The sequence below is a fragment of the Peromyscus eremicus genome, chromosome 22 (assembly GCF_949786415.1).
Source record: "Peromyscus eremicus chromosome 22, PerEre_H2_v1, whole genome shotgun sequence".
Classification (NCBI taxonomy): domain Eukaryota; kingdom Metazoa; phylum Chordata; class Mammalia; order Rodentia; family Cricetidae; genus Peromyscus; species Peromyscus eremicus.
This window is the reverse complement of record NC_081437.1, coordinates 23,766,094-23,788,691: the sequence shown is the minus strand read 5'-3', so window position 1 is coordinate 23,788,691 and position 22,598 is coordinate 23,766,094. Positions and strand designations below refer to the sequence as shown.

Here is a 22,598-nt window from a genome sequence, read left to right as displayed (position 1 = left end):
GTTTTTATTAAGACTAGGCTCACAAATCAGATCTCTCTCCTCTTTAGGGCATATTTGTACAAAATCCCATAGTGTGATGCTGCCTGGGAGCTCTTTGTTTGCTTAGCTCTGTAGCCCGACCACTTCCCTACCTTACTGACCACACAGCCTCCTGTGTATGGATTTACCCTAACTGTTCTTCCCAGCTGCCTCTTTGAGGAGCCAGACATGTTTACTGAGGCTGGAGTGCAGCCTTTGGACATTTATCTGCTCACTTGCCCGTTTACTGTTTAAGCCATCTTAGAAATGGAATTGCTTCGAAATGTGTTTTCTTTTATATGTCTCTGGAGACTTCTTTTATGGACTTTTTTTTTTTCTTCTTAATGTTGAGAGCCTAATGAAGGCTTAATGTTTTGTGTACTTGGTCTAATGTGCATTGAGTATATGTGATCACTTGGAAAGGAAAAAGAAATCCCCTGTCCTCCAAAGCACACTCAGGAAGGGATTCTCCTCTGCTTCTAAAGGGAAAGTGTATTAATGGAATTTCTCTAAATTTTTTGTTACATTTATTTGTGTGTGGGTGGGTGAGGTGGGGTGGGAGTGGGCATGTGCTTTCCAGGACACTCAAGTGGAGGTCAGAGGACAACTTTTGGGAGTCAGTTTTCTCCTTCCACCATTTGTGGGTTCTGATAGTCTCAGGTTGTCAGGCTCACACGGCAAGCATTTTAATTTGTTGAGCCATCTCCTGACTCTCCCATTTTATTTTAACAATAAAGTTTTCCACCTCATTTTATAAAAATATCCATGGATCACATAAACTAGAAAGTGATGGGGATGTCGTTCTATGTGTTATGAATATGTGTTGCTCTGATTGGTTGATAAATAAAGCTGTTTGGCCAATGGTGAGGCAGAATAAGGTTAGGTGGGACATTCTAACTAGAGAGACAGGAAGAAGGCAGAAAGAGATGCCAGCCAGCTGCCCAAGGAGCAACATGTAACGGGACGCAGGTAATGCTACAGAAAACGTGGCAAAATGTAGATTAATAGAAATGGGTTAATTTAAGATAAAAGAGCTAGCTAGCAGGAAGCCTGCCATGGCCACAGTTTAAAAATGATATAAGCCTCTGTGTGTTTACTTGGGTCTGAGCGGCTACAGACTGGGCGGGACACAGGAAAACTTTCAGCCACAACAAAGACGGACTCATCAGAACTTTTTGACTGCTCTTAGGCATTTTCTCAAAAGCCTGTCACTCCCTTTAGCATTCCATTAATTTGGCCAGATGTCTTGTTGTCCCATCTTCTTGCATCTTACTCTTCTGTCTTCCCTTGATCCTGTCACTTTCAGGTGTCACTCAAATGTGTCTCCTTGTTTCTATACAGATTTCTCCAATACAGATAATTTATATTGATTTTTTTAAGTTAAAGATAGAAGGACTTCACCTTTTCCTAACCCTTAAAAAGATGCAAACAAGGGCTGGAGAGTGCTCATGGCTCTGGCTGCTCTTCCAGGAACCTGGGTTTGATTCCCAGCTCTCTCATGATGGCTCACAACCGTGGGTAACTCCAGAGGATCTGACACCCTCTTCTGGCCTCTTAGGCACTTCATGAATGTGGTGCGCAGACATATATGTAGGCAAAACACCCATAAACATAGAAAATGAGAAAAGAACAGGGAAAGACAGATTGCAGGACATTGGTTTTTGTTTGTTTGGTGTGATTTGGTTTGGTTTTTTTGAGACAGGGTTTCTCTGTGTAGCCCTGGATGTCCTGGAACTCACTCTGTAGACCAGGCTAGCCTTGAAATCAGAGATCTGCCTGTCTCTGCCTTTCCAGTACTGGGGTTAAGAACATGCACCACCACACCTGGCTATTACAGAACATTGTATATGTTGCGAAAGCAAGATATAAAGATCAATAAAACTTATAGCTACTTCAGAGACATTTTAGCCACTTAATCTCGAGGAAACTGATTGCTTATATTCTCTATGAGATTGTTCTAAAATTGCCATCAATTTTACTGCTCTGCTATGAAACACACAGGTCATGTGTTGACAGCTTTTTATTGTGGTTATATAAGTAAATGTAAACTTAAAAGTTTATTGTAAAGGACTTCCCAAAGTCTGACATTACCTTTTACAATAGTACTTTTTATAGTTAGTAATATAAAATAGTCAGTTTCCTCCCTTGTCAGCCTAAACAAATGTATTTTTATTTCCTCCCTGTTTAAGAGAGTACTGTCAAAAGTTTCATTGTTGCTTAATTTTCAATCATCTGCTTTAACAGGTAAATTCACTATCACTCCAGATTTTTTTCTATGTCATGTATGTGCCACTTCATAGGTTAGTAAATGACCTCTTTTGATGTTTTTTTTTTTTTTTTTTTTTTTTTTTTTTTTTTTTTTGGTTTTTCGAGACAGGGTTTCTCTGTGTAGCTTTGCGCCTTTCCTGGAACTCACTTGGTAGCCCAGGCTGGCCTCGAACTCACAGAGATCCGCCTGGCTCTGCCTCCCGAGTGCTGGGATTAAAGGCGTGCGCCACCACCGCCCGGCTTTTGATGTATTTTTAAAGCAGTTATATTAGTAAGGACTTTGTAACTAAATACTGTCCCCAAAGAAACTGAATTCTGCCCTTCATCTTCAATGTCTGGAAGATCACAGGTTCCTCCTGTCAATCAGCCATCCTTTCTTCATAACTATCGAAAAGAAACAGCAAAGAAATCAGTCAGTAGTGACATTAAAGACATTTTCCTTGCTTTGTAACATGCGCTGTTGAGTACCATGTACACCATTGATTAAAACTGTTTTTCTTGTCGTTCTTTAGAACGCTAGCATCCGTTTGTATTTTTTCTTTTGTTTTGTTGTTTTGTTTTTTCAGCAAAGGCAGGCTTTTTCCTCGGGTCACTAGGTAGCTTTAGCTACTTCTTTTCATGCATCTTGCTTGTGTCCTTCAGGGGCTCTGGACAGCTGAGCTGTGTGAGAAATGCCTATGATGGATGGAAATGGAAATCTGCCTTCCCTGAGCAAAGAGCAGAGAATGCCCAGAATATGGCCTGGGACTCATCTGGTGGATTCCAGCACACACCCTCACCTCCCTCAACAGGAACATGAGCCTACGTATGGTTCAGCCTGGAATGGCTCTTTTCCTGTTAGAAAGGGTCGCCATGGCCAGGCGGTGGTGGCGCACGCCTTTAATCCCAGCACTCGGGAGGCAGAGGCAGGTGGATCTCTGTGAGTTCGAGGCCAGCTTGGTCTCCAAAGTGAGTTCCAGGACAGGCGCAAAGCTACACAGAGAAACCCTGTCTCGGGGGGGAAAAAGGGTCACCCTGAAGCTTGGGGCTGGGGACAGAATACTTTCCCTTACCTGTGTAAACAGCTCTCTTCTCCAGATTTCAGAGCCATAAGGGCAAGTCATTTAAGGCAGGATTGGTTGGTTGGTTTAACACACACACACACACACACACACACACACACACACACACACATTATATGTGATATAGATAGAGGTCTAGATAGAGTTTTGTGGTTGTTTGGACAGACTCTCACTATGTAGCCTAGGTTGGACTTGAACTCTTGCTTCTCCTGCTTACACCACAGCTGGCGGAGGCGAGGCTTTTTCCAGATAATTTAAAAGTTGGTATCCTGGAAAGGTGATCTCTGGGATGATCCCAGTTTATTGATGCTTTGTCTCTGCCGCTCACTCAGGGATGGCCACACCCACTGGGGTAAGACTTTGCTGGGGAGCCGCTTGCCAAGAAATTGGCCAGAGCTAGGTATGATTTCACATGCCTGTTATCCAAGCACCGGGGAGGCTGAGGCAGGGAGATCACAAGTTCACATCATATTGATTAGAGTGAGTTCAAGGCCAGCCTTGGTAACTTAGCAAGACCCTTCCTCAAAATGAAAACTTAAGAACTGGGGCATCAGGCTTAGGTATCCAGGTTCTGGATCTCACTCCCCCAACATCGGGGAAGAGTTGGGGAGACTCGGCCTGGAGGCCCTCGCTACAGCGTCTTTCACCTCCGTTACTCACTCTGCTCCTGAGAAAGCCACCCCTCACCTGGCATGCTCACTTTCTTTGCTGTGTTCGGAGGTGTGGGTTTCATTTGTGGCCTAGGGAGAAGTAGAGAGGCCCAGTTACACCTGTGAAGAGGGTGGAACCATTCTGACATTCTCAGCAGCCCGTCCGGGAACTTTGGTATCAGGTACATAGATCCCGGTTCCCCCCACCTCCCACCCCGCTCTCTTTTCCCTCCAAATGTTAACATGGAGCAGAGTATGGAGAGGAGTGTCACCAGGAATGCCAAAATCCCATTCTGACTGTGCAGGCTGGGCTGCCCACCTCCCCACCCCCGCAGCTGGGGAAATTGAGCCTGAAAGCGGCTCACTGTAGGAAGAAGCGCTAACTCTCCTCTCCTAGCCGGGCCCATCTCTCCCGGGGAGGCCTGGAGAATGGCTGGCCAAATCTTGCAGACAGCTGAGACTCGGAGCAACTCACCAGGGAGAGGGCAGAACTGGAGGACTGGGTGCCCCGGAAGCGGAAGCGTTTGCGCAAGGCCTCTAGTACCTGAAGGGATGGTAAAGACCGACTTGTGTTGATGGAATTTAGGCCTCTGGGTCAGGAGTGCGGGGAGCTGACTGGGTACTCACCTTCTTGTCTGTGAGGCAGCCAAACACTAAGATGAAGACACCCTGAGGAGACAGGTGGGGTTGGGGAGCTGGTTAGTGTGGGGGGAGGCTCGCTTCTCGCTTCTTCTCCCCACCTTCTATTCTCAGACCCTTTTTCTGATCCATATCCCAAGTCACCTCCTCAGGTTCTGCACCCGGTGGCACCATTTGGTGTGTGCACGTGTGCATGCATGTGCTGTCTACACGCTACAGTGTGCACGTGGAGGTCAGAGGACAATGTGAGGGGTTCAGCTCTTTCCTTCCACCATCTAGGGCCCAGGGATCAAACTCAGATCGTCAGGCTTGGCAGCAGGCACCTTTACCTGCTGAGCCTTCTCACTGGCCCTCAAGTGCCTTTCTTAAGATTGGGTTAAGATCCAGTACTGATGGGTTGGGGATTTAGCTCAGTGGTAGAGCGTTTGCTTAGCAAGCGCAAGGCCCTGGGTTCGGTCCTCAGCTCAAAAAAAAAAAAAAAAAAAGATTTGGTACTGACGATTTCTAGGCTTTGACACAACCATAAGAAAATCAGAGTGCAGAGAGGTTATATAGTTTGCCCAGAGTTACCCAGCAAGGCAGTGAAGGAATGCGATCTAGATTCAATCCCCTTCTAAAATTCTTGAGCCCAGTGATTGGCAGTGACTTAGACCATCGTGTGGCACCCACCCTTGCCACTTACCTGGAAGCTGTTGAGAATGGTGAAGACGTACTGAGAGACGATACAGTCTGGATCAAATAAAACGGCCACACCCAGTCCCCAGGTGAGGCCAAAGATGGGCGTGAGAATAAGCAGGGCTTTAAGCACCCCCACAAGAGCGTGGCGCTTCTCCGCGGGGGGTCCCTCTGACAGAGACGGTCTCAGGAGCTTCAGCACAACGATGACCAGGACCAGCGCGTTCACGGTGACGATGGCCAGCACCGGCTCGCTGAAGGCGTGCAGCATGGCTCCATCCCCACTCAGCAAGCATTTCCCCTCCCACAGGTATTTCCTCTGAGGCAAGTAGAGGCCCAGGGTGACACCTGCGAACCCCAGTGGGCACAGGTAGCCCAGGATCACCATCAGGGAGAGGACCAAGTACTTGGACAGCTGATGGAAGACAAAGAGCAGTTGGTGAGCCAGCACCAGGGCCTGTGCCAGCATCCAGAAAAACGTGGCCAGGTAGAAAAAGTGACACAGGAAAGCGGTGGCCAGGCAGGAAAGGCTGTGGTGCCCCGAAGGAACGAACGGGCTTCCCAGGAAGCATGCGTCTGCGACCAGCAGGCAGATCACCATGTTATACAGGGCCGCGTGGCGGAAGAAGGCGACTTTGTTCCGAACCACCACGCCCCACACCAGCCTGTAAATGGCCAGGCACACGAGCAGTGCCAAGACGGAAGCCCCGACACCCACTTGGCTCAGCAGGTCCAGGGTAGGATTTTCCGGGACGGTGTGTCGGGACATGAGGATGGAAAAGGCAGTGAGATGCCGGCAGAGGCACTGAGTGGCGGTGCTGGCGTTGGCCGCCTGTACCTGGCACCCTTTATCCGACCACCCCCCCTGACCCTGGTGGAGACTGTGGTCCCAGAAGACGCAGTGCAGGGTTCCGTTCATGTCTGCAAAGTCGATGAGAAGCTCTGCCTTTGTGAAGGCCTGGCCGTCTGCTGTGATGGAGACCACAAGGATCAGCCCGGGAGTGGCGTACGGCGTGTTCCACAGCCCTTGTACATAGTGGGAGGGCAGGCGGTGGTCCAGTTTCTGCAGTACCAGGCTAGTAATACTGACATTAGTTCCGTTTTGGACCAGCGGGGCCAGTGAATGCCATGGAATCCGTGCCTGCAGGAGGGGCCAGGCCGAGAAGGACATTTGGTAGCCGGGAGGAGAGCTGTGTCTGAGGAGCTGGCTCTGCAGGAACACATTAGATGAGCGGAAGAGGAAAGGATGCCGCTGTGGGCTCAAGCTGTGGACCAGGGTCTCCACGGCCGCCAGGAAATCTGAGCCCATCGAGGGCTCCTGGGCCTGGGCCAGAGTCCACAGAGAGCTGATGTTCCCATCTAGAATCTTGTCTGTGGTTGTCAGGAGATCCTGGAGTGACCAACAGTAGGAGGCGTGTGATTTGCCAGTCTCCAGGGGCCCTCGCTCCTATAGACCCCACCCCGTCCCTCCATGGCAAGACCCCGGGCTGGAGAGAAGATGGTTACGGGAGGACGGGTCTGTGAGGAGACCATCTAGAGCAGAGGAAGGGGTCACTGTCAGCAGCTCCTGGGGCCTCTCGGGTTCATGGTCTCCAAACCACACCCAGATCCTCTGCCTAATGCCTCTTCTCCCACTTGCATCCCTTGGGACCTCCCAAGTCCTACAAAGGTCCTTCTTCAGCTCCATAACCTGTCCAGTTCTGAAAAGCCAGGAATGGTGGCCAGTGGTAAGGGAGGACACTATCCTGAAGTTGAGAGCCACGTGAGGTCTGGGTGGCCATCACTGCAGTTTAGTGGGTGACAGGAAGGGTGTGTGGTATCTTGGGTCTTTTTTTTTTTTTTTTTTTTTTTTTTTTTTTTTTTTTGAGACAGGGTTTCTCTCTGTGTAGCCTTGACTGTCCTGGAACTCACTCTGTACACCAAGTTGGTCTCCAACTCCCGGAGATCCGCTTGCCTCTGCCTCCCGAGTGCTGGGATTAAAGGCATGGGCCACCACCACCTGGCTGCCTGGCAATACCAAGGGTGTCTGAGTGTCTTTGTGGCTATTGGGTTATCATGTATGGTGTGTGTATGTGATGTTCCCGTGCTGTGTGCCCGTGCATGTCTCTGAAACTCATGCCCCCCCACCCTCCCTGCCTTCCGTTATCAGGCTTTCTTTACTCTCCATGGCTTTGGAGACTGGTCTTTAAGGACAGAAGAAGCAGGAGCCAACACCTAGACTCCAAAAAGGTCCCTGTTGGGCTGCCCACGTGATACCAGAAAGGCAAGGGACAAAAGAGCCACCCCCAGCCCCCAGTTGGCTCCCAGATCTTTTTCTCCCCCCCCCCCCAGCTGAGGACCGAACCCACAAGTGCTCTACCACTAAGCTAAATCCCCAACCTGTGGCTCCGAGATCTTATGTTGGAGAATATTATTTTAAGGTGTGTTACTTTTGTTTATGTTGCATTTGTTTAACTCTGTGAAGCTGTGTTACTGTGCCTGTCTAAAACACCTGATGGTCTAATAAAGAGCTGAACAGCCAATGGCGAGGTAGAAGAAAGGATGGGTGGGGCTGGCAGGCAGAGAGAATTAATAGAGGGAGAAATCTGGGAGAGCGGGGAGAAGAGGGAGGAGGATTTCAGGCACCAGCCACCCAGCTACCCAGCTACCCAGCTACCCAGCCACCCAGCCACCCAGCCACCCAGCCACCCAGCCACCCAGCTACACAGCCAGACATGGAGTAAGAAGGAAAGAAAAGGTATACAGGAATAGAGAAAGGTAAAAGCCCTGAAGCCAAAGGTAGATGGGATAATTTTAAGTTAAGAAAAGCTTGCTAGAAACAAGCCAAGCTAAGGCCGGGCATTCATAACTAAGAATAAACCTCCGCGTGTGATTTATTTGGGAGCTGAGTGATGGGCCCCCAAAAGAGCAGAAACAAACAACAGCAATCTCACCTTCAGGGCACTGTCTGTAAGCTCTGTTCTTGTCTCTGCTACCACATTGGCCAGGAAGGTCACAGTGTGCAGCATTTCGCGTAAGTCAGAGGAGGTGCTGGCCACCCCCACCTGCTCTTGCAGCTCTTTCAGGATGCGCGGCACCTCCTCCTCCGGCTTTCCCTGGCCTTCCAGCAGCAGCTGACAGAAAAGACAGCGGGAAATCCTTTCCAGGGAGGAGCCACATCTTCCCCCAACTCAGTCAGCTCCTTGTCCCTCTGCTCCAGAGCCCTCGGAGAAGAAGGAATGGGCAGGTAGAAGGAGCCGATGATGCCGATGTTAAGAGGACAGGCACTAGTTGATGGGACTGTTTGAGACAATCACCTCCCCACCCTACCCCACCCCAGTCCCTAGAGGACCCACTCCTCCTTCCTAGGTCTGCTAGGGGTCCAGATAATAGAGAGGCTGAATAACAGGTAAGCCGACATCAGCAAAGTTTCCTGACTCTGAATTCTAAGGAAAGGGGAAGGAGAGGCGTGGAGGGAGGGAGGGAGGGAGGGAGGGAATGCAGCAGGCAAGTAGGCAGGTAGGCGGGCAGATGGGCAGGTGGACGGGCAGTTAAGTATGGTTTATTGGGACAGTCATGGAGGTAGCAGCTTTACCTGGGCTTCAAGACACAAGCTGAGGATCTTTGCCTCTGTGCAGCTGTTCTGGATGGGCCCCCAGATGCCATCAGACCCACAGAGCCTCTTTATCACGCCCCTCTTATTCACAGGACACGGGGCCTGGGCCACGAAGCCAGCCTTGGTGACATTCCAGGCAACCACTGAGAAGTCCTCGGGGCAGGTAGTGTCTCCATCTGAACAAGGATCAGTGAGGCCTCAGCAGCCACAATACAGCCAGAGCCTTTGTTTTGAACAAAACCTATGCAGGGCCTCGATACCTGACTTAGTGGCCCAAGACAAGGAACAACAAAGGAAGAGACCCCGTGTTCCAAGGACAAGCCACTTAGAGGTCAGCCGACGGGGGACCCAAGGCCCACATACCCCGGATGACGGTGATGGAGACAGGAGCCACGAGAGGAGGCAGGTTCGGACTGTGAAGGGTACAGGTATATGTGGTGTCAGCTGCTGGGCAGCGCTGAACAGTCAGCACCAGGCACTGGGAATCTGATGTATTATACAAGGAGGCTGAGGGAATGCAAGAAGAGAAAAGTGAACCGTCACTGGCTGAAGCAGGTCCTAAAATGCCACTTCAGAGTGGTCTTGGAGGATGAAGCTGTGAGGAAGAATTGAATGGTATGTCAGCATCCAACTGCGTACAGAATTTGGGTTTCGCTGAAGTGTGCCCTATGGGTCTCTAGCTCTGGGACTCTGTTTCAACATATTTTAAAATACTCGTTCTTGCTAAAAAGATTCATTTTAGTTTGAATTATATGCATATCTATGTATCCTTGTGTGGATATGTGCATGAGCATCAGTGCCCACAGAGTCCAGAAGGGGGGCTTTAAGATCTGCTGGAGCTGGGGTTACTTGTGGTAAGCTACCTGGTAGCGGATGCTGGGAACTGATCTCGGGTCCTCTGGAAGAGCAGCAAGTGCTTTTAGTTGCTAAGCCATCTCTCTAGCCCCAGTGCCCCCCCCTTTTTTAAAAATGTTTATTTATTCACGTATCTTATGTATATGAGTGCTCTGTCTTCATGCACACCAGAAGAGAGAATCGGATCCCATTACAGATGATTGTGAGCCACCATGTGGTTGCTGGGAATTGAACTCGGGACCTCTGGAAAAGCAGTCAGTGCTCCTAACCACTGAGCCATCTCTCCAGCCCCCCAGTTTCCTCCCTTTTAAAAACAGGATGCTATTACACTAATCTCTCGGAATTTACTGCAAGTGTGAAATGGGATTGTGTGATGGAAGGGTTCTGTCGACAGAACAGGGATTGCTCTGATGGGGTGAGAATACTGTTGAACATGGACACCAACCCCCATCCTAAAACCGTAGCCTGTGCCGCCCAGAGGGACCCGTCACATCGTTTGTCTTTGACGGTCCCCTACCTTGGCTGCCCTCCCCGGGACTCCAGAGAGCAGTGTAGTTCAGTTTTGTGCGCGGTATGCAGCAGCTCAGCTGGAAGCCAGTGGAGGCGGCACAGGAGATGGACAGCTTGTCTGGGAGCCGAACCACGTCTTCCATCTTCAAGGGCACCCGCACCGCCCGATCCAGCCTCCGCCTGAATCCCTGGGCCTCGAAGATGCTCATATACGTACCTGCAGAGTGGGTGGTGCACGCCTGTAACCTCAGCACTCAGGAGGCTGAGGCAGGAGGATTGCTGTTGAGTTTGAGGCTACAGAGTGAGACTCTGTCTCAAAAAACCTGTGGGCGGAGAGGAGAGAAGAGACAGTTGAGGGGTACCTGTCCAGTAACGGGATAAGCTGGCGACGCGAAGGCCAGCCTGGCCCTGAGTGGACATCTGGAACACATTTGTCCCTGGCCGTAGGAAGATGCGTTTGAAGTTGTCTGGGTGCTGCAAGTACCACCTCAGGTTGGTGGCCTCCGCTGTCTTGAGAATGAGGTTCAGGGTGTCCCGAGGCAGCTGGGAGTCCAGGGTTAGGTCAGCAGGAACTGCGGGGAAGTAAGAGACAGGGGCTAGAGAAGGGCCTTGGCTAGCAATTCCTCTTCTTCACCTCCTGAAGCCTGCCTCTCCACAACCCTCCCTGCACATCTTCCTTCTTGGCCATGCCAGGGTGACCGCTCCACCTCAGCCTAGTGTACCCTCCCGCTGAGAAGGGAAATGCCAAGTTCTCTGGCTCACAACTTTCCCTTTCCAGAGATTTGGGGCTGCTGAAGCTGCTTTGGGGAAGCCCCGCCCCACTATATGTCTTCAGAGCTGCTTTCTTTTTCATTTCCTTTTTGTAATATGAATTTTAAAAGGTGTTATAATAAAAAAAAACCAGAGCCAGCCGGGCAGTGGTGGCGCACGCCTTTAATCCCAGCACTCAGAAGGCAGAGCCAGGAGGATCTCTGTGAGTTCGAGGCCAGCCTGGGCTACCAAGTGAGTTCCAGGAAAGGCGCAAAACTACACAGAGAAACCCTGCCTCGAAAAACCAAAAAAAAAAAAAAAAAAAAAAAAAAAAAAAACAAACAAACAAAAAACCCAGAGCCAGATATCAGAAAAGGAGAACAGCCATCCACTAGCTTACCTCTACAAAATCCTCAACCTCAAGAGAGTGAGTTCCTGTTTCCTCATGCCTTATATCCCTTTCTGTGTCCTGCCATATTACTTCCCAGGGTTAAACCACTGCCTGGTTCTGTTTCTCTCATGTAGCCCAGTGTGGCCTTGAACTCACAGAGATCCAGATGGATCTCTGCCTCCTGAGTGACAGGGTTAAAGGTGTGTGCCACCACTGCCTGACCTCTATGTCGAATTTAGTGGCTGGCTCTGTCCTCTGATCCCCAGGTAAGCTTTATTGGGGTACACAATACTATTACCACACCTCTCACACCCCACCCCACCCCCCCACCCCCCACCCCCCACCCCCGAGATAGGGTTTTTCTGTGTAACAGCCCTAGCTGTCCTGGAACTCACTCTGTAGACCAAGCTGGCTTCTAACTCACAGAGATCCACCTGCCTCTGCCTCCTGAGTGCTGGGATTAAAGGTGTACACCACTGCTGCCCGGCCCAGAGCTACTTTCTTTAGTCTCATTTTTCAAGTCCCAAGCTCAGGTCCAGTGTCTTGCTGTAACAGCTGGCCTTTTTTCTTTTTCTTTTTCCTCCCCCGCCCCCCCCCCCGCCCTCCCCCCCAGTCAGAGCAGTAGCTCGGCTTGGAGTAGCTGCCAGAAACATAGGTCCAAAGAAAAAGCACAAACAAACGAAAAACCCCAACCACCCAGAACAACTTGGAGATACTAGTTTCCAAGTTCCCAATCCCTCCTTACCAGGCGGCAGCGGCTGGCAGTAGCCAGGAGCAGGGCCGTGGAGACTGCGGCATGCGCAGAGATCACTTTCCGATCTGACGCCGCTGTGGCAGGTAGGATAAAGGGAGCAAAGCCTAGCATTCCACAGGTAGCCAGGGCGGCAAAAGCAGAGCTGAGTCCCGTCCTGTTTGACGCGACACTCTGTGATGGAGGCAGGCGGGCTGAGAAAGCGAGGCCGTGGCACCAGCCAGTGTCTGATTCCTGGGAGGTCTCAGGGCTGGCTGACACTAATCCCCAAGTCCCGGGAGATCAGTCCCACCCGCCCAGCATCCAAGGGGACTTCCTTTGCAGCCAGGACTCAGAGCAGCGGGCCATGCTGGACGAGGACACCCCGGCGAAGTTCCCCACACTCTGCCTGCCCCCCACACTCTGCTCAAGTTAGAACACTGAGGCATGAACAGGAAGGGAGGGGCCTGTCAGGAAAGGAGATGAGGAAGGAACTGGGCCAGGGAGAATTAATCCAGCTGCAACCCTCTGGAAATGGGGAGAGCTTGCTGTATCTTGGGCGAGCTAACCAGCTCTCGAGCTGGGAGTCTGTGTACTGTTCCCACGGAGCCCCTTCACCAGCCAACTGCTACCTGTTGTAAGGCCAAGGGCAGTAAGCATTCTTGGGCGAAGGAACGTCCAGGCGGCTGGAAGAGTAAAGTTCTTAGGGAGTTGCTGTGGCCGGGTCCTGTTTGGAAATCCCAGCTGTACAAAGCTGGAGACCAGCACTGATTCTAGAGACGCAAAGGGGCAGCAGAGAAGAGGCAGTGAGGCCCCAGTGAGGCTCCTTTTGCCTTTCCATACTCAGCTGGACGTCTCTGGGGACGCAAGCAGATGTCGTTTCCCAGAGCCTGCCTAGGTACACACAGGATGCAGGACAGCCACAACTCCTGCCTTAGCAGAGGTGCATTCTGGTCCATGTCATCATCGCAAAGATGCACATGTGTCCCCAGGCTTCCCGTCTAAAGGCTGGTGTAGGACCTGTCTGCCCCCTGCCCCCAGAGTCTGTCCTCTCTCTGCCCACCTCGCTGTGCCCCCTCCCGTTCTTCTTTTCCTCTTCCTTACCCCCACTCCCCACCAGTCCCTCCACTCACCCCCTACTCCATTGTTTTGGTTCAGTTGCTGCCCAGAATTCCGTGCTGACGATTTGAGTTCCTGGAAAGAGACAAGAGAACAGAGATCTGAGGAGAGGAGAGGCTGGTCCCGAGTTCCTCCCAGCCCACTCTAGGGTTAGCCTGGCTGTGCTGCTATGACTTAGTCTCTTAGAAAGTTTTTTAGGCTAGAGGCCAAATGTAAATATCTGGAGGGAGAAAAGGCCTTCAGAAGATGGGGGGCAAAGACACAATCCCAGGGACCCTGACAGGACCAGCAGTCCCATCTGAAACCAGGAACCAGGCACACCCTGGGAGTCAACATGCTTTGCTTAGCTCCTTCCTGAATTTACCTGTCCCTGGGCCTCTAGGCTAATTGAAATGGCTGGGTCCAGAGCTCCGACAGGGAAGCAAGGGGCCTGCGAATTAACCCACTCTTTCCTCTCAAAATCTCATGCGCACAATGCGTCTCTAAACCAGGTGGCAGCACACACTTGCAATCCCAGCACCCAGGAGGCTGAAGCAGGACTTGTAGCAAGTTCAAGGTGAGCCTGGGCTACATAGTGTGTTCCAGACCAGCTTGGGCTACAGAGTGAACTTTTATCTCAAAAAAAACCCCACAACAACCACCCCCAAAATATAAATAATAAAACCAGAAGGAAACCAGGTATGGTGGCTCATGCTTGTAATCCCAGCACTTAAGATAATGAGGCAGGAACATCCCTTAAGCTCAAGAGTTCAAGACCAGCCTAGGCAACAAAATATGCACATACATGCGTGCGCGCGCTCGCGCTCACACACACACACACTTGCATACACACACACACACACACACAAAATAAAAACAAAGTAAAGAAAACTTGAAAGATCGATAGATATGGATATAACATAAACAGATGTAGATAAGGATCAGGTATAGATAAGACTCAGATACCAATAGGAATTCAGATCTGGGGATTGCAATAGCTTTGGAGTTGTGGGTAAGTAAAGAATAATATCCATGCCTTCCCGGGAGGAAACAGATTATAGAATACAAGCCCAGGCTCTACTGCTTCCTCCCAGACCTTCTCCCGTCCTCTATGCCAATAAGCTTCCAGCCTACAAAGGTTTTCTTTTCGGTTCATTATAAATTGCCAGTCTGGCCGGAAAAGCCTTTGTCCAAAGTGCAGCAGGTGCCACGGGACTTCGTAGGGTCTCAGATAAAGACATGGGAGTGTCCCGTCACCCTGGGCAGGAAGGCTAGCTTCTTTGGGGGTCATGCAAGCTGGTTCCTTCCCTCCACCTGTCCTCTCATCCCACACCTTGTGGTCCCTCACAATCCGAGGCTCTGGTTATGATCTCTGCAGATGTCCCCGGGGTCCTCATCCCAGTACTTACTGACTGGACTGTGGGGACAAATGTTGACTCCAACTCCAGCCGGAGAAGAGTCATGGCCAGGAGCAGCTGGGAGAGAGCTAGAGAGGCCATGGCTTGACGGAGCAGTCCCTAAAAGCCCTCCAGCTGTCCCATGATGCAAATTTCCCCCCTCCCCGCCCCTCCCACCCAGAGCTGGCAGGGCTGGCGCAGAAGGAAGGGAAGGAAAGGGTAGAGAGATCCAGGCTGAACTGACAGAGCAGTCACCACAGCCTGCGAGTCAGTCAAATATGCTTCCAGGTCACTGGGGCCACCTGACCCCACACGGCTCTGTGAGAGGAGTGTGCCTGGATCCCCCTGGGCTCTAGACCAAGGACTCAAGGAGGTGGGGATACAGATGCCAGGCCACAAGAAACAATGGGTCACGGAGCCAGGTTCAGGCATTGGTCCACGGGGGCTAGGACACTTGGATCGTTTTTGGAATTCCTCCCGGAAGCTGGATCATTGATCCAAAGCCAAGGTTAGAAAAGAATATAAAAGGGGGCAGTGATGGGCGGTAGTGGCGCATGCCTTTAATCCCAGCACTCGGGAGGCAGAGGCAGGCGGACCTCTGTGAGTTCGAGGCCAGCCTGGGCTACAGAATGAGTTCCAAGACAGCCAGGGCTGTGACACAGAGAAACCTTGTCTGGAAAATGGGGGAGGGGAGCGTACAGTGAGATGGCTCAGAGGGTAGAGGTGCTTGCCGCCAAGCTCAACAACCTGAATTGGTCCCTGGAACCCACATGGTAGAAAGAGAGAACCAATTCCTCTTCCATCAAAGACCCTGTCTCAGTCCCCTGTGCTGGTACATCAGAATATTTCAGGCCGGGTAATTCGTAGCAAACAAATCTATATGGCCCACTGTTCTGGGTCCTGGGAAGTCCAAGACTGAGGGAGTGCATCTTTTGATGGGTTTTCGAATACGGCAGGGCATGGGGTGTTATAAGCGGGCATCCTGAGAGGCCGGAGAGCCAGAAGGCCAAAATCATTTCTTTTTGAGATAGGGTCTTACTATGTAGCTAGCTCTGGCTGTCCTGGAACTCACTATATGGACCAGGCTGTCCTTGAACTTACAGACCGTGCCGGCTTCTGACTCACAGAGATCTACCTGCATCTGCCTCCTGGTGCTGTGACTAAGGGCTGTTGACAAAAAATTGAAATGTTTGGGGCTGGGGAGACAGATCAGTGGTTAGGATCACTGGCTGTTCTTCAGGAGGCTCCAGGGTTTGTGTCCCAGTATCCCACAGGGCAGCTCACAATTGGTAACTCTAGTCCCAGAGGATCTGATGCCCTCTTCTGGCCTTTTCAGGAACTACAAGCATGTGGTGTACAGGCAAACCACACATACACACATACAACGAAAAAGGAAATCTTTAAAAATTAAAACATTTGAGAAATGTGTGATTTAGAGACTGAAAGTACTTCTAGTCCCTTCTGGTTATGGTATGAACCCAAGTCTGTACTCCGCAAGTGCTGAAGCCGCGTTCCCATACACCCAACAGCATAAGAAATGCCAACTGACTCCCTAGTAACTTCACAGCGGAGAACAGCTCTGGGCACAAAAGGGGAAGAAGAGATGGCAAACAGCTCCAGTAAACAAGCTATAAGCTCTGCTGAACGGTATATGGCAGATGGATGACACCATTAACTCCTGGTGCTGGATATCTGGATCTTGAGTATCTCTGACCACACGCTATAGCTAATATGGAGGATGATAAAGAGAGGTGAGGAGCCTTTCTATTTACAGTTTGCATTCACAGATCTGAATCATCCTTTGATTTTTTTTCCCCTGAAAGGTAAGTTTTTGTTTTTGTTTTTTTAGATTTATTTATTATGTGTACAGTGTTCTGCTTGCATGTATCCCTTCAGGCCAGAAGAGGGCGCCAGATGTCATTACAGATGGTTGTGAGCCACCACGTGGTTGCTGGGAATTGAACTCAGGACCTCTGGAAGAACAGCCAGTGCTCTTAACCTCTGAGCCATCTTTCCAGCCCTAAAAGGTAAGTTTTATATATGTAGTTAGGACACAGACAGTGATGCGTTTGTTTCATGATGGCATTTTCATCCATATTTATCCCGCCATTTTGTCCGTATTCATCCCTACCCTCCACTGCCCCACCCCTCACTTGCTTGCTAGTCACCCTCTTCTTCCTCACAAATAGTCCCCCTTCTGATTTCATGTCATATATATTCTGATTTTTTTTTTTTTTTTTTTTTTGAGACAGGGTCTTACTGGATAGCCTGACTAGCCTAGAATTCCCTACATGGATCAGGCTGTCTTTGAACTCATGGAGATAGCCTGCCTCTGCCTCCCGAGTAAAGGGATTACTCCACCATGCACAGTATGGACATGATATGTGTGGTTTTTTTTAAATCCTCTCTTCCTCTCTGAAGCTCTCTTCTTCCTCTTTCATATCCTGTTTTTAATTTCGTATCCTTCACACACACACACACACACACACACACACACACACACTCACTCTCTCTCTCTCTCTCTCTCTCTCTCTCTCTCTCTCTCTCTCTCTCTCACACACACACACACACACACACCCCTACATTCTGCACACGAGAGAAAAACATACACTATTTGTATGTATTTGTATGTTCCGAGTCTGGCTTATTTTGCAGTGTGACCCCCAGCTCCATTTACTTTTCATGTGTTGTGATTTCATTCTGTACATGTACCACATTTTATTTGTCCTAGATGGTCTTGTAAGCTGGTTCTGTTTTTTTAAGCTACAGTAAATAATGCAACAAAAATATGGGCATGCAAGTTTCCCTGTGGTATGTTGACACAGAATCCTTCAGGTATAGGGATTCAAGGATGTGACAGCTGGGTCATATGGTAGTTCCATTTTTCATGTTTTGGGGGAGCATCTCCATACTGATTTTCATAGCAGCTGTACCAATGGCAAATGATCTAAAGCAGTAGTTCTCAACCTTCCTAACACTGCCACCCTTTAATACAGCTCCTCATGTTGTGGGGACCCCCCCCCCAACCATAACATTATTTTCGTCGCTACTTCATAACTGTAATTTTGCTACTGTTATGAATCGTAATGTAAATATCTGTGTTTTCAGATGGCCTTAGGTGACCTTTGAGAAAGGGTCGTTCAACCCCAAGCGGTCGCGACCCACAGGTTGAGACCTGACACACTGCAGGCACTTGAAAAGCTTCCGCATAGGAAAGAGACAACCAGAATGAAGAGACAGCGGAGCGTGGGGGGGACATCTTGGTCAGCTGTACACTAGACTGGAGATCAACCCCTATAATCTATAAAGAATTCCAGCTGGGCCCAGTGGTATGTGCTTGTAATCTCAGCACTTGGGAGGAAGAGGATAGAGGATTACCACGAGGTTGAGACCAGCTCCCTGGATTTCTGGTCTGTTATGAAAAGTTATGTATAACTGAAGGCCAGCCAGATGGAAGACATACATAGCAAAAGGCATGTGAAAATGGGCTTGTTTCAATGCCTTCTCTGGGCATGCCATGCTCCCTCTACCTCCACATGGACACCAATCCAGAAGCACTCTGGACTTCTCAGCTTTGAAATGTGAATGGAAGCTCCATCACACATGCATGATTGACTATTTTTATTTGTTTGTTTGAGAGAGGGTTTACTCTGTGTAGCTCTGGCTGTCCTGGAATTCACTCTGTAGACCACGTTGGCCTTGAACACAGAGATCTGCCTGCTTCTGCCTCCCGAGTGCTGGAATTAAAGGCATGAGCCACCTCCTGATCAGGCAGGATTGATTATTATTCACGAATCCCCAACTCTGCTCTCCCAGTTGGGCGGGGAGGAGAGTTGACATTTCCAAGCTTCTAATTACAGAGCTGGTTCCCCTGGTAACCTGCCCATCACACTGAGGGCAGGAGCTAGCCAGGAGCTGTATCTGTCATCTGGATAGCATATAAAAGGATATGTACCACTATGGGGATGCTTAGGGTTTTAGGAGCTATGTGCCAGAGAAGTAGGTAGATACCAATAAAGAGCATGCGTGTGTGTGTGTGTGTGTGTGTGTGTGTGTGTGTGTGTGTGAGAGAGAGAGAGACAGAGAGAGAGAGAGAGAGAGAGAGAGAGAGAGAGAGAGAGAGAGATCACAGGGAGCAATACTTCTAGGCCAAGGGCATCCCAGAGACAGGAAGTAGTGGTAGCTAGAGCTGGCTATGAGGCTCTGACTTCAAATGCCTTTAAAAAAAAATTGCCGGGTGGTGGCGACACACACCTTTAATATCAGCACTCGGGAGGCAGAGGCAGGCGGATCTTTGTGAGTTTGAGGCCAGCCTGGGCTACGGAGTGAGTCCCAGGACAGGCTCTAAAGCTACACAAAGAAACCCTGTCTCGAAAAACCAAAAATAAATAAATAAATAAAAATAAAAATGATTCCTAACCCATTCCCAGGCTTGATTTTCTAAAGGGAAAGTCTTGACTGCCAGGCCACACATTTTAAAGGGCTGTGCCTGTCGAGAGAGCTTAGAAATCAGCTTTTCCAATCCGTGCTTGACTGGACTTGATTTTCTGGTGGCTTTTTGTGTTGATTCCTTTGCTTGCTTGCTATTTTGTTCATTTGTTTTTGAGGCAGGAGCTCACTCCGTAGCCCAGGCTGACCTTGAACTTGTGACTGAGCCTCCTGTTTGGTCTTCCCAAATTCTGGGGTTACAGGAACGCACCACCATGCCTGGCTTCCCTCTACCTTCCGAGGGCTCCCCAGGACAAACTGACAGGTTATACAGGAGACAAGGCATTCAGATTTATCATCTCTCGGGGCATGGTGGCGCACCTCTTTATCCCAGCACTCGGGAGGCAAAGGCAGGTGGATCTCTGTGAGTTTGAAGCCAGTCTGGTCTACGTCGTTTTGTTCTATGCTTATCAGCGCATGTAGTCAAGTATGCTATTCTAACAGTAGGTGGCGCTCCAAACCCAGGTTTGTACCAATTTTGCTGTAGCCTTAGAACCTAAAAAAAAAAAAAGAAGAAAGAAAGAAAGAAAGAAAGAGAGAAAGAAAAAGAAAGAAAAAGAAAGAAAAAGAAAGAAAGAAAGAAAGAAAGAAAGAAAGAAAGAAAGAAAGAAAGAAAGAAAGAAAGAAAGAAAGAAAGAGAAAAAGAAAAAGAAAAAGAAAAAGAAAGAAAGAAAGAAATTTGCCAGGTGGTGGTGGTGCATGTCTTTAAACCCAGCACTCAAGAGGCAGAAGCAGATGGATCTCTGTGAGTTCGAGGCCAGCCTGGTCTACAAAGTGAGTTCCAAGACAGCCAGGACTGTTACACAGAGAAACCTTGTCTCAAAAAAACCAAAAAAGAAAAAAAAAATTGATGGGTGGTAGGTGTGGACTCCAGGTAAATGGGTAGTTGTCTGCCACTCTGTAGGCAACCCTGAATGAACTCATTCTTCTCATCACACTAGGCTTGCATATGCCATTCTTTGGGTTGCTGGCATCACCCCAATTTGGAGGCAGACATTTCCCCAGGTGATACACAAAACTGTTTATTACCTGCCCCTACCCCTAATTTATTTACCTTTTCAAAGGGACTGTTTACAGTCCTTTTATTTCTTACATTATATCCTTAAATTTCTTACATTATAGTTTTGAGTTTTTGTTTAACTGGGCATTTGATTACTTCTGTCTTCCGTAGTTATAAAAGTGGTTCGCTGCCATGCTGTAGGAAAAACTGTTTTTCCTACCCTCTCAACAATCAACACTCTGACATCAGAAGGACAGGATGTTCTCTCCCCACGTCAACAGGCGTTCATTTCTGCAACAGATTCTGTAGCAGACACTGGTGGAGTGTCTCTTCTAAATCTGTTCACTTCTGACCCTATCTGCCTGAAGATACCTTTGGATCCCCAGGGCTCACCCACAAGGTTGCTGCCCACTCCTGGTGCCAATATCAGGCCCCAGGTTGTTTTGCTCATGTCTTTGATCCACGAGCTATCCAAGATTCCCATGATATCTTCCTTGGATTCAATTAATTTGCTGGAGACATTCATACAACTTAGAGAAACACTTGATTTCCTTTTATCCGTGTATTAGCGGTTTGTACAATAAAGAGACACAGGAGGTAAGCGATGTGGGAAGACATTCAGAGGTCCCCTTTTCCTTTGACTAATCCAACTTCAGGACCTCCACATACAGCAATCTAGAAGCTCCCAAACCCAGCCCTTTCGGGTTTTAAAGGAAATTTCATGAAGTAGACATAATTGATTGAATCTTTGGCCATCAGTGATGAACCTGTACCGCTTCCCCTTCCTGGAGGATGAGGGTAGAAGCTAAAAGTCCCACCTTTCTACCATGTCTTCTTCCTTCTGGTGACCAGCCCTTATCCTGATGCTATCTGGGGTTCCTCAGCTACCAGATTTCCCATCTGCATATCAGAGAGACATTTCACAATGTCACAGGGTCCCTTTCACTTTTGCAACATGTCCCCCCACCCTCCCACCCCCCAGTTATTTCCTAATATATCATTCCAAAGTGAGTATGAATGAGTATGAATACTGCTTTAGCGCTTGCTGATGTCAGCAATATGTCTTTCTTTATTCTCTTGTGATTCATCTCATCTCAATGAACGCTTACCGAGGGCCTCTTGAATACTAGACACTGTGCAAGGTCCAGGTGTATCCAGATGTGGCTCTCCCACACACAAGAAGGGCGAATGAGGCATGCATGAGACACTGAGGGAGCACGGTGGGACAAGTCTAGGTGATGTGGAGTGGGAACTGAGACACACATGTTTTCTTGGAGTTCTTGAGAAGCTGAGGTGGGATGGTTGAGTTTGAGGTTGGTCAGAGATATATAGCGAAATCATGTTGATTTTATTTATTTTTCTTCAAGTTTGGGCTACGTGTGGTGACCCATGCCTTTAATCACAGCACTCAGGAGTCAGGGGCAGGTGGATCTCTGAGTTCAAGGCCAGTCTGGTCTACAGAGAGAATAAAGAGAGTCCCAGGACAGTCAGAGCTACACAGAGAAACCTTATCTCAAAGAACAACAAAGTTTTGTGGAGGAAAAGGAACAAGATGCGTCTTGTAATTTGAAGGCTCGAACAGAGTTAATCGGGCACAAACAAATGAATGCATTCGACATACAGTCAGCGCTGTCTGGGAATATTGAATAATCCCGTATTCCAGGGAGATTGGGAGTGTGTGTGTGTATAGTGTGTTCCTCTCTCTCTCTGTGTGTGTGTGTGTGTGTGTGTGTGTGTGTACACATGAGTGCACGAATGTGTGTGTGTATGTGCAGTGTGTGTGTGTGTGTGTGTGTGTGTGTGTGTGTGTGTGTGTGTGTGAAGGAAAAACTCCTAAGAGCAGGGGGAACTGCAAGTAGCCAAGGAAGCGAGAGGAGCCAGCTGCAGGGGAGATGTCAGAAAGTGACAATCGGATTTAGGGACAAGGAGGAACCGGGGCGCAGCTTTACCTGGAGTTCTGGGTTGGTAACTGGACTGGGGACTGAAAAGCGGGCGGGAGGTACCTCGACAAGAGTCGTGAGCACTTTAGTTTGGCTTTGTCATCCTTTTCCTGCACATCTAATAACAATTTAAAAATAATCCCAGCCAGGGCTGCGGAGCGGGGGAGGAGAGGTGAAGCAGGGGGATGGCACTTTCCAAACCAGCCAGGGCCACAGACCAAGACCTTGTCTCAAAAAAGCAACAATCTTATAACAATTCAAGAATAAGTCAGGTTTCTCTGCACCCTCATTCTTCCCAGCAATCTTACTGTGTAGCCTAGACTGGCCTCAAGCTCATGGCAATCCTCCTGTCTCAACCTCGTGGGCACTGGGATTACAGGAACAAACCAACATCTCTGGCTTTCCAAATCTCTTCTTAATGGAATGAGCTTACTCTCTTGTTTTTTCTTCTTCTTCTTTTTTTTTTTTTGTTTTTGTTTGTTTGTTTTTTGTTTTTCGAGACAAGATTTCTCCGCCCAGCACTCTCTTGTTAG

General features: G+C 49.1%; 1 protein-coding gene across 2 annotated transcripts in view; it reads right to left on the bottom strand.

The window, feature by feature from the left end:
• Window positions 1-2,532: 2,532 nt before the first annotated feature.
• The window catches only part of Adgrf3 (adhesion G protein-coupled receptor F3), a 29,942-nt gene continuing 9,876 nt past the window's right edge, over window positions 2,533-22,598 (bottom strand). Inside the window, exons 2-14 of one of the 2 annotated variants that reach the window (XM_059248690.1) lie at window positions 13,276-13,336; window positions 12,775-12,915; window positions 12,158-12,337; window positions 10,634-10,843; window positions 10,279-10,488; window positions 9,270-9,413; window positions 8,886-9,082; window positions 8,245-8,424; window positions 5,319-6,701; window positions 4,625-4,666; window positions 4,473-4,541; window positions 4,035-4,087; window positions 2,533-2,670 (exon numbers count right to left, since the gene is read on the bottom strand). In XM_059248690.1, the coding sequence (XP_059104673.1) occupies window positions 2,646-2,670; window positions 4,035-4,087; window positions 4,473-4,541; window positions 4,625-4,666; window positions 5,319-6,701; window positions 8,245-8,424; window positions 8,886-9,082; window positions 9,270-9,413; window positions 10,279-10,488; window positions 10,634-10,843; window positions 12,158-12,337; window positions 12,775-12,802 (2,721 nt within the window). In that variant the 5' untranslated portion in view covers window positions 12,803-12,915; window positions 13,276-13,336 and the 3' untranslated portion in view covers window positions 2,533-2,645. Of the gene's footprint in view, window positions 2,671-4,007; window positions 4,088-4,472; window positions 4,542-4,624; window positions 4,667-5,318; window positions 6,702-8,244; window positions 8,425-8,885; window positions 9,083-9,269; window positions 9,414-10,278; window positions 10,489-10,633; window positions 10,844-12,157; window positions 12,338-12,774; window positions 12,916-13,275; window positions 13,337-22,598 lie in introns of those variants that run through there. The other variant, XM_059248689.1, reaches the window with a different exon arrangement.